Here is a 12,115-nt window from a genome sequence, read left to right on the forward strand (position 1 = left end):
TGAACAAAACCATCACATCCTCAGCCTTGTCAGATCTATAATCCTTCACAGTCCCCAAATGTTCTTTATTACTTCATTGCTAATAGAACATGATCAGGCACTTTATTACATTCTCTGAGTTTTTAAATATCAGTAGCTTCCCTCTTCTTGGGTCCCCACAAACCTCCTGCCTCTCCCCATGACATTGATCCATTGAGAAGATGATATGTAGATGTTTGGTGAATGGACATTTGGTACCGTGGATGAAAACAGCTTAACAGAATGTAATTCTCATGTTTTAACTCCTGTTCTGGCCCTTTCTTAGAACAATGAGGAAGAGGATGCCACTGGCTGTGGATTCCAGGATGCTTCTAATCAGTCTTATAGGAGATGCTTGGCTTGGTGGGAAGAATATCACAAAGGCTGACATTCACCACTTTTTCTTTCTTCCTGAGTGGTAGAAATTTGTTTGCTTTGGTCCCTTTTATAACTTGGTTTGATATTTACAATGAGGTGTTTTATTTTGATGCATTTTAAACAACAAGTAGTCATTGCCATAAGTTGCTTACTTGGTTTTGTTTAGTAACAACACATAAAGATATTTATTAACTCCTTGAAGGTCATGAAGTATAAAAGATTTCAAGAATTTTAACAATATAACTTTTTAATGGTAACTTTGAAAAAATGTGTGTGTTACTATGTGTGTTTGTGTGTAGATGTGAGTGTATGTATGTGTGAGTGTATGTGTATGTGATTGGGTGTGTGGATTTGTGTATGAGTGTTATGTTTGTGAGTATGTGTGTATGTGTGTTTATGTAAGTGTGTGTGTGAATCTCTGACTGAGTCCCATTGCACACACAGGAAGGTCATAGGTCACTGTTTTCAGGGGTTCATTCCCACCCTGTATATGGGCAGGGTCTGTCTTCTGCTGATGTTTTCCCTGCATGGCTTATGCTCCTGTCTTCTCACTGTAATTACATTCTGATGGGATATGTGGATGCATGCCACTGCATGTAGCTTTATATGTGAGTTTCAGAGATTGAACCCAGGCTTCAGGCTTGAATTGCTGTTCCCCGATAAACATCTTCAGCTGACATAAGACTTCAATATAAGAAGTGTAGAGGAAGCATGCAGTTACCATAGCAGTGCAGTTGTTGTATAGTCAGCTCAGTAGTACACTTGTCAGTACCAGCCTTTGGGCTTCTGAGTCAGTAGTATTTTATCACACACTTGCTAAAGCTATTTATCCCCCGGAGCATTTTAAAAGAGCATTAGGTAGTGTCTTACTCCTGAGAACTTGATGACATTTCATTCATCAAAGTAAGGACACATGTGTACCTATAAGTTCTAAACTATCAACATGAATAATTCCTTTGTATCTTCAGCCTTTTCATGTCCACATTCTTCCACAAACCTCAACATTCTTTGTTGTATGTTATCAGTAGGGCTTGATCATGGTTTTGCTTATCATGATTAAGGAGTTCAAGCTTCAGAATCGTTCCCTATTTCTGTGTCCCCTCAACCTTCTTGTGATCTCTCACCTTACACATTGACACTGGCTGGTAAAAAGATGGTTCCAGTTTGATCTGAAGAATGTCCCAACTTTTGGATTTATCTACAAGGGTGAGACATGAATTTTTAGATGCTGTTCAGAGTAAATGATGTCAATTCACAGAATCTTAAGGAAGTTGAAAATGTCCTAAGAAGGCAATGTGAACTTTCCACTTAGGAATTTTTGCTAAAAGCAATGTGCATGTGCATGTATGTGTGTGTGTGTGTGTGTGTGTGTGTGTGTGTGTGTGTGTGTTGGGGTATTGTTAAATGATTACTAAATTACTAGGGATATTTTATCTTCTCCTCTTCCCTCTTCCTCATTTCTTTCAGCAGTGATCTCAGTTTGCATGTGACAATTCATCCTCTAGAATATGTGACTTGATAGTGTTATTAACATGGCTTCATGTTAAGTCTGACCTGAGTCTCATTCTACTCTCTTGTTAGAAGAGAAACCTTATTCTCCTAGGTGCCCATATTTTGGCTCTTTGGAATAATGATTTAACACAGTCTTTTATTGCTGGAACAAGCTAGTTCACCAAATGGCAGTGACTATGTTCTTGTTGACAACAGTGGTCATTGGTGTTTTAGCCTAGATCCAAAGAACTCAAGAAAAAGACCAGGATAGCAATGGAGCTGGTCACTGAGCATCCCATTTTGTTCTTGGATGATCCCACCACTGGCTTAGACTTGAAAACTACAACTGATATCATCTCAGTCCTGAGAAGGTATGTGCTAAAAGGACATTATATTTTTATTAACTTAATATTCAGTCGCTTCTGTGCATTTTTGGTGCAGGACATTCAGAAGTAGGCAACAAAACTCTTGTTTATTAGAGGGAAACTTCAACCAACAGAGAAGAGGCATCAAGAACATAGCGTAGAGCATAGGATGGGTGGCTGTGGAGAAGGTGGAACACTGCTTTAAATAGCATATCCCTAAACTTGCAAGCATGTGACAAGTGAGCTGGGTCTGAGTGGAGAGATCTAAACACAGTGACAGCTGAGGCAAAGCATGTTTGATGTGTCTGGAACATTCAAAAGACAGGGGGCTGCCCCAGTGTGCTGAGGGGAAGGAAGATTCTTGCTAGTGCACTGTTAGGGTCACCCCAGACTAAATTTGTGATCTGTCATTTAAGAGAGGTTCAGTGCATAATCATCAAAGCAGGAGCATGGCAGCATCCATGCAGGCATGGTGCAGGAGGAGCTGAGAGTTCTACATCTTCATCTGAAGGCTGCTAGCAGAATAAAGATGTCTAGGCAGCTAGGATGAGGTCTTAACGCCCACACCTACAGCAGCACACCTGCTCCAACAGGGCCACACCTACTCTAACAGGGTCACACCTTCTAATAGTGCCATTCCCTGGGCTAAGCATATACAAACCATCACACTGATCCAATTCATTGTCTCAGATGAATTGGATGTCTACACTGCCTGGGGATCAGCAATGTCATTAAAACTCTGATGGACTGTGAACACCAGATATTCCATACATTAAGCAGTTGTAGACTTTTAAATAGAAGCATAGAGCACGGTTTGTCCCTTGGAGGCATAACACAAGTGAGATGAGGTATTTGTAAGGAAAATTCAACCTGAAATGGGAACAAAGAGTATAACTTCAGGAATGAAATATTGTGTGGAGAATTCAAGGTTCCAGTGTCCAGAGACTTAGCATGTCTCCCTCTCTGAACTTAGGGTATCCAAGAAGGGTCGGACAATCATCTTCTCCATTGATCAGCCTCAGTACTCCATCTTCAGTGTTTTTGATAGCCTCACCTTAGTGGCTTCAGGAAAACTCATGTTTCATGGACCTGCACAGGATGCTTTGGGGTACTTCCAATCTGCAGGTATGGTTGCCTGTTGTTATGAGATCCTTCATTCACAGGATCTGCAAAGAGAAACAGGGGATATCAGGGATGCTGTTTGACTCTTGTGCAGACTTACTATGTGTAGGTTTCTCCTCTTTAAATACTGTTGGTTAATTTGGAGGCAGGATTTTTGTTAGTTTAACAGTATGGCTTCTTGTTCATGTCTCTTTTTTGGCCTCAGGGCCCACTATCCATCATTTGAATAGCTCGAGAAAGGCCTTACATCATAGTGTTCTTGCTCATGTAGCTGATGATGGTTTTCAGGTTTCCCTTAGTGTGTGAGTTGACTCTGAGGTGTTGCAGAGATGTTACTTACTTATGGGTATGTTTGCATTTTGGGTTCAGTCCTTGCTTAGTGATATTAGAGACTTTAGTCTGACTTCATATTTTTGGTCTGCTGGTGTTTTTCATAGTTTATGGTGAGATTTTTTCAAAAATTCATGCAGTCAGTTTTATCATTTAGAAGTATGGATGCAATTATGAAGGAGTCCAAGTATAGGCTTAACTATTTAGTTTCTAGCAATCCTTATTTGTTATTAATTAATCATTGTCATTTAAAATGTGCAAACTTAGTGAGTCTATGGAGCCCAATAAAAATTTAGGCTGAGTTCAAATGTTTGTCTCAAGGAAGAGTTTGCATGTGTATGTACATCATACACATAAACATATATACTCTCTATATATTAGACAGGAAAGAGAGATTGCCAAAATAGTTTATGAGTACACCACACACACACACACACACACACACACACACACACACACACACACTAAATAGTGGAGGAAAATCATAAGAAGAGGAAGAAGTTATACTGTGTCTTTTCTCCCCTCCCCCACTCTCTGACAGAGTGTCCTCAGGTTTGTGTTCTTGGGCTGTATTCTTTGTAGGTTACAAGTATGAGAACCACGACAACCCTGCAGACTTCTTCCTGGACATCATTAATGGAGGTTTCTCTAATATATTAGGCACAAAGGAAGACGGCCATGATGGTATGTGTGTCTTCTAAAGTCAGACATTTTTGCCTAAGTGACTTCATTTAAACACCACAATGTGGTTCATTAGAATATGGCTTTTTATGTTAATTAAGTGTCCTAAAATTAGCTGGTAGACTTTGTTGCTGGTCAGTGCTGGGTGATTTTGATTTAATTTATAAAAGAATATTTATATGATATTGTCAGCAGTAAAAATTTCTGTTAGAAAGTAAATGTGCTCCTTGATCTGCATATTATCCTTGTACTGTTTTAGAGAAGGTTTGCTTAAGTAGCCAGGCTGGCCTTGCATCTGTGCTCTTTCTGCCTCACCTAACAAGTACAGGCATTGCAGGGTTATGTCATCTTATCACAGAAAATCACCTGAGAGGAAGAAATCTCTGTTAAGAAAATTCCCCCATAAGATTGGGCTGTAGACAAGTCTGTAGAGTATTTTTGTAATTAGTGATTAGTGGGGGAGGGCCTGACCCTGTGAACTGGCCCTGGTGGCATTGGCGCAGGTGAGTCAACCCTAGGGCAAGAGTGGAAAGGGGTCTCTGCCCCTCACCTGGGCAGTGCAGGAGATCTTGACAGGGTTAAGAAAGCACAGGAGAGCCTGCCCTGAGGGTTCCAGAGCAGGGGAGCTGCCTTTGCCCCCTCTGGCTGCAGCACTCTACAGAGTGGGCCCTGTACCTCCCCTGGGCACTACAATAGAGCTGACTCTGGTGGCATGAGGGCTGGTGAGCTGGTTTTATGGGCATGAGAGCAGGAGAACTGGACATGTCCTTTGCTGACTGCAGCACTGGGTGAGCTAGCTGGGGCAGTGCTAGAGAGGTCACCCTGGTGATGAAGATACTGGAGAGCTGGTGGGCTGTGCAGCTCAGTTACCACCGAGGCCCAAACCCAGGGCTCTGAGTTAGACCACCCCATATTCTACACCCTCATTAATATGCTGGAGCTTGTGAAAAGACTGGTCCTATAGATCCAAAGATACAGGACCTCCATGACCCAGGGCAACAACAGGATATCTGAGAGAAGTCTTCATAAGAATCCAGTATTGATAGTGCAGCAGAAGCCAGAGGTTTCAAAACAGACCAATGACTCATTGCAATAAACAATTGCAAAAGGGTATTCTGTGTGACAAACTGTGACACACTATAAGTTAAAGAAAGAAATTTGACATTTTTTACATTTGAATGTACATTGGCATGTTGTAGAAAGCAGGGACCAGACCTTTATATTAAGAAATGTAGAACCATATGAGAAATAACTCTTTGTTAAGAATTAGGGTCCAGAAGGGAAAAGGTATCCAGTTTGCTGATTCTATAGGATAATAACAATAGTCAGATCAGTTGGTGCATTTGTCAGGGTTTTCTAGAGTCACAGAACTTATGGAATGTTTCTATATACTAAGGGAATTTATTATAATGACTTATAGACCGTAGTCCAACTACCCCATCAACGGGCAACTGTGAATGGGAAGTCTAGTAGTTGTTCAGTCCCATGAGGCTAGTTGTTTGAGCTGGTCTTCTGTAGAAGTAGGTTCCTACAGATGTGCTGAAAGGTAAGTGCTAGCAGTTGAAGAAGAGGGAAGCTTCCTTCTTCCATTGTCCTTATGTGGGTCTCCAGCAGAAGGTGTGGCCCACATTAAGGTGTGTACCACCACTCCTGGGTCTAAAACTTGCTTTGTCACAGACTGACCTTGAACTCAGAGATCTCCTTGCCTTAGTCTCCAGAGATTAAAGGCTTGTACTATCTTGCCTGGCCCTAAACTTTTTAAGGCCACTATGCATCAAGATCTCCATATCAAGATCCAGGTCAGAAACCTGTGTCTTCCAGCCTCAAGATCTGGATCAGAGGTGTGCCCTCCATTTCTGGATTGTAGTTCATTGTAGATGTTGTCAAGTTGACAACCAGGAATAGCCATCACAGTTAGGGATGCTCTTTTAATATGTAAAAGAGTTACACAGTATCAGTTGTTTTATTCTCAAATTTTTGTGAGATGAGGATGTAAGTCAGTCAGGAGAATGCTTGCCTAGCAAGCACAAAGCCTTGAGTTTTGTTCCTAGCCCCAAATAACTGGGTGTTATGGTGGATGCCAGTAATCACAGCACTTGAGACACGGAATCAGGTGGACCAGGAGAAGTTTGAGGTCACCCTTGGCTACATAGCAATTTTGAGGAAAGTCTAGGATACATAAGACTGTCTCAAAGAAAAATCAGCACATAACACATGTGAAAAGTCAACATATGACACATTCAAAAATTCAACTTGCTATTCAATAGAAAAATCAGTTATTTTCTGCTGTTTCTTGTCTTTATCCACTTTCATCACAAAGTTGACAAATATGAAGAGCTTTGTAAGAGACAACATCAAGTCACAGGTGAATTGGCCAAGATGTATACCCAGTCCACATTATACAGGGAAACAAGAACCAAACTGGATCAACTCTTGAGGGAACAGAAGCTGGAGAGGGTCTCAGCTGTGGAGACCACATGTATCACCCCTTTGTGGCATCAGCTTTGGTGGATTACACGTCGATCATTCAAAAATTTCAAGGGTTTTCCATGGGTCACTGTGATTCAGGTAACCTGATGAATTATTTTAAATGTACTGTGAAAAACTCAAGTGGGGACAATTTATGTCTGTGTCAGTGACTTCTGGGTCACACTTGCCTTCTGCTACTGTCTGTGTATTTGAGTTCTCTCTGTATTTGCTGTGCAGAATTTTTCCCTGCAGCAAGTAGAACATGATTAACTTCATACTTACAGAAAAGGTTTTTAGTGGTTGTATTTACTTAGGGGGACTGTAATGACTAATCCAGTAGGAAATTTAATTCAACAGTTGCATAAAGTAATGAGAGGCACATGAGGGAGTTCTTTAATTCACCTGCACATCCTCAAGTTCAAGTACAGGCATGAATAAAGTGAGCACAAAGGATTTTTCCTGATGCAAATTCCATGTGGGTAGACGGATAGTACCTGCACAAATAGATAAAATTTGTAGCATGTCAGGTGAAAGAACAGACTTTGGAGAAAGTTTAAGCGGAGAAGGAGTGGAGATGGCTGGAGAAAGGGAGGGAAAGAAGGGATGATCTGTAGCTGAAATCAGGCTGTGAGGAAACAATGCCATTCCACATCTCTGATGGGAGCCTGTGCCTCTACTGCCTGAGTGATGATTCCTGCTGTGGAGTAAGGTTTCCCTATTTAGGGGCAGTAGCTATTCAAAGAGAATAGTTCATACACAGTGCACCCAGACTTAACCCAGCTCCTCCCTGTCAGCTAACTGGGAACTGGGTGGTGGTTACTCTCTACTTTTCTTTAAATGTCTCTGTAACAATGGCCATTCTTCTGTAACAATGGTAATTCTACTTTAAATTTTCTGTTATTCTAACATAAATGTCACAGAAATGTAGTTGTCCCAGCTCACTTGGGTCAAAACATATTCATTGATATTTTTATTTGGTGATGATGTTGATGATTCTGCTGCGTTATCTATTGGTCTCAGGGTCTTAGCTATTAGAGGGCAAGTACTCTGCTTTGATTTACATACCCATTCCTGTGCGATCGTTATAGTCAGTTTACCTGGTTATACTGTGGGTTGTTACTTCATTATCAGGTGTAATGGTAGATATTTGAAAAGGTAGTGCAGCGTGGAGAGGCTAGCTCTGGACCATCACTGTGTTCCCCACTAGCTTCCACACTAGTGAGTGGCCACACTAGCCTGGCTCCACGAGATGGCATGGCTGGTTCCTCCACCAGTCAGCTTTGTGGACCCCATTGCTATCTTGGCTCATGGGCTAACTCTGCCAACCCCATGCAGTACATATAACAATTCCCATACCCAGTATAAATGAGACTCTTAATTCTTAGAGATTATCCAGTGGATTTACATATTAGCAAATGCACACTACACAAGATGCCCACGCAATTAGAATTGTTACCCAATATCTAACCTTTTGATATGTTTAATTACTGCTAGAGACCCAAGTGTCTTCCTCCATCTTGCTTCTTTTCCTCCTTCTCCTCCTCTTTTCTTCCTCTTTTCTCCTCCCACCTCCTCGCTCTGCCTACCTCCTCTACTGCCCAATCACAAAGCTCCACTGCAAATACAATGGGCAGGAAAATATCCTGCCACAATCAGACATGTGGTTTTTCTTGGATACAGAAATACAGCCAGTTGTCTGCTGTGATGAAACCCTGCCTAGTCTTAACATGTGTACAGCCATTTTCATGTTTCAAGGTTGCTGCCTTCTCTGTGTGTATGTATGTTATCATTTGAATTATACTGTCAGTTGCTTCAAACACATTCCAAGTCTTTACACTTGGAATTTTATGTCATATAAGGGTATTTTTATGTCATATCTCGTTGGGGAAAAAAGGATCTGATATGATTTGGAAACAAGTGAGCAGTTACATTCATCACATTGTGGCATTCATTGTTGAACAGTGAGGCAATGGTATGACATAAGAAGACTGTGTGTGCCAGGCGATGGTGGCGCACGCCTTTAATTCCAGCATTTGGGAGGCAGAGGCAGGCGGATTTCTGAGTTCAAGGCCAGCCTGGTCTACAGAGTGAGTTCCAGGACAGCCAGGGCTACACAGAGAAACCCTGTCTCAAAAAAACAAAACAAAACAACAAAAAAGAACACTGTGTGTGTATGTGTGTGAGTGAGTGTGTGAGTGTGTATGTGAGTGTGTCTAATTGTATGTGAGTGTGAGTGTGTATGATGACTGTGTATGTATAAGTTAGTGTGGTGTGTGAGTGTGCACATGTTATCAAGGGTTATTTAGGAGTAAAATTTAAATTCATATTTATTAATTTTTTGTGCATGGCGTTTTAGTCTGCATGTATAACTGTGCATCACTGGCATGCCAATGGAGTTAAGAAGGCAACAGATCTTCTGGAACTGGAGTTTCAGGTGGTTGTCATAGGTCTTTGAGGTGCTGGGAACTGAACCCTACTCCTCTGCAAGAGCAGCAAATGTTCTTAGCTGCTGGGCCCAGGGATTTGGTTTTTAATTTAAGTTATCATGTTATATGAAAAACTATTTTTCTTTAGATTATAATTTCATGTTTTTTAAAAGTAACCAGATGAATAATAGAATAAATATCTCAAATGAGTCACAGCATCATGTCACCCTAGTCCTTAGCTAAGTGAAGCCAGTTTTAAAGCCATTTAACTCTAAGACCGAAAGCTGTGCAGCCTCCTTGTGAGCTGTCTGCACAGAGTAGATGGGGAGCTAAGGGTCTGGAGGAGTTGGGTGAGACTTGTTGGGCACAGGCCCCTCTGCTGAGGTGATGGAGCAGCATTGACAGAGATGGTGGACGAGGGGAGCACTGGGTGCTGCAGAGCTAGCTGTGTGGATACATGCTGGCAGCAGTAATGCTCTCTGTTGCACAGGCACAGATGTCCCAGAGGTTGCAGAGGTGAGGACAAGCTCACCCCCTCTCAGCACACAAATGCACTGTTAGGAACTGTGTCATGAGTGGATTTTAATTTTGTTATTGGACCTTCACTGGCCATTCTTCCTGGGGTACAAAGAGAAATCTTAGCTTTTCCAGGGTCTGTACTGTTAGGGCCTCAGACTGCAGGGCCTTCATTTTTAATTTAACATGCTAGCAATCTATAAACATGTGTGTTTTATATTTTCCCAGGATTCTGGTCAAAATACGATGTTCATGTCATTGTGGAGATATGATTAGGAAACCACATATCTTAAAATAATGGACAATGTGTTGAGCACTTTTTACTCCTAATGGAAATTTTTCCTTTTTTTTTTTTTTTTCCATTTTCTATTCAATAGGCTGTTATCACAGTCATACTGGCAACAGCTGTAGGCATCACTTTCCGTGTCTTAAAAAATGATTGTATTGAAGTCCAGATGAGGTAAGTGAACTTGGGTCCTGATTTTGATACAGTGCTGTCATTTTGTTCAGGCTTACAGAAATCCATTCAGGCTTGGAATTCATAATGAGTAAGCATTTATTTTGTGGTCGAATGTGTTCTACATTGAAAGCTGAGTGGAAGAGCTCACTTTTCACGTGTTTATGTGTAGATAGTATGATACTATAGATACCACACAGTTCACATTTTTGTATTCTCATCTTATATATTACATCCTTTACCATATTTCTCCTCCCCTTCCCCAGTTTCTCCCCCTCTCCCCTCTCTCCAAAATGCAACCCCCATCTCGTCTCCTAAGAAAAGAGCAGCCCTCCTAGTGACACCAACCAAACATGGAATAAAAAGCTTCAAGAAGTCTAGGTACATACCCCCATATTAAGGGTAGATAAGGTAACCCAGAAGGAGGAAATGATTTTAACAGGTTTTGGTGTATGTGCCTCTAACCACAATCTAAATGTAAAGACAATGTTTCAACTTTCTACATGGAGTCCCATAGCTCTGAGAAAAGACTCCCCCACTCCATACTGAACACTCTCAATTCCTGGCAACCACCACTCTACTCTCTGCCTTTGAATATGACTAATGTTGGACCCTGAATTGGAGTCATAAAGTGTTTGTGGTTTGTTGTTGGTTTGATTAGATTCTTGTCTGCTCTGGCTGACTTGATTCCATTAGTATAATATATGCACATTTCAGGGTGCATAAAATTGTGCCAGGTGTGGGGTTTCTTTGGGCTCTGGGAGGCAGAATAATTGTCCATTGTGTGCTCATGCTGTTGCTTCTCATTCATCTGAGCCTGGAAATGCAGTTTGCTCTCACCTTTGGCTACTATGACTGATGCTGCTGAGTGTGCAATACATGTGTTTGAGTCCTGGAATGTTGTCCTTAAGATAGAGGGCTAGAGTTGACATACTGTAATACCATTGTGTTATTTGAGGCAATGCTATCCTGTCTCCAGTCACTGTACTATTTAATATTCTTATCAGCAGAACACGGTGGCTCAAGAATGTCCACATTCTCACCCAAACATATTTGTTCTTGCTTTGAACAAGGTACCTTAGAAGAAAATGAACCAGTACCCATTGGATGCTTTATGAATTCTTTATAAAATCTGTTTTTCCATTTTAAATTAGAATATTTTCTTTTCATTGCAAAATTATGTATTTATTTACTTAGTGGGTTTATGTGGTGGGTATGTATGTCCTACAGCATGAATGTGGAGGACAGAGGACAATTTACAAGAGCTGATCTTCCACCACATGGGTTTCAGGGATGGCTTGCAGGTCATCAAGCTTGTCATAGTCATCATCTGCCAAACCATCTCGCTGGCCTTTGATTCTTCCTTGCTATTAAGTTATAGTTATTTTTGTTTCTCAAATATGACCTCTTTACCAGATACATGATGCACATACATTTCTCTTCTTCTCTGTGCTGCCTTTTTATTCTATTGATATGAATGGTTTTAGCTTACAATTTCATTCTCCATTTGTTGCTTAGGGGCCAATTTTCTTGAATATATTTGGTTTGTTTGAACGTGAGTATTGGGTAGCAGGATGTGATTCAGTTATTCTGACTCCTCATGTAGATGTCACTTTTGTGGTCATTGTCTAGTTTGAGTTATAATGTGGCCTTAAAGATATCTGTTCATGTTAAACTATAACATGTTCCAAACAGTTTCTCAGCAGCATCACCACTGTCAGAACTCTCACTAAAATTTATGTATGGCAAATGCTTTGCTCAAAACTGTGTTCCGTGCTACACATCCACAGAGCAGAGCACCTCACACTATCGAGAGAGGTTTGACAACTAAAGAAACTTCAGGAAGCTTCTCTCTCTCTCTC

General features: G+C 41.1%; 1 protein-coding gene across 2 annotated transcripts in view; it reads left to right on the top strand.

The window, feature by feature from the left end:
• The window catches only part of LOC117712670 (ATP-binding cassette sub-family G member 3-like), a 44,253-nt gene that overhangs the window by 12,993 nt on the left and 19,145 nt on the right, over positions 1–12,115 (top strand). For both annotated transcript variants that reach the window (XM_034508759.2, XM_076937859.1), the window contains exons 7-11: positions 2,122–2,258; positions 3,226–3,377; positions 4,287–4,388; positions 6,706–6,953; positions 10,174–10,256. In XM_034508759.2, the coding sequence (XP_034364650.1) occupies positions 2,122–2,258; positions 3,226–3,377; positions 4,287–4,388; positions 6,706–6,953; positions 10,174–10,256 (722 nt within the window). The remainder of the gene's footprint in view (positions 1–2,121; positions 2,259–3,225; positions 3,378–4,286; positions 4,389–6,705; positions 6,954–10,173; positions 10,257–12,115) is intronic.

This window comes from Arvicanthis niloticus, chromosome 7, assembly GCF_011762505.2.
Source record: "Arvicanthis niloticus isolate mArvNil1 chromosome 7, mArvNil1.pat.X, whole genome shotgun sequence".
Lineage (NCBI taxonomy): Eukaryota > Metazoa > Chordata > Mammalia > Rodentia > Muridae > Arvicanthis > Arvicanthis niloticus.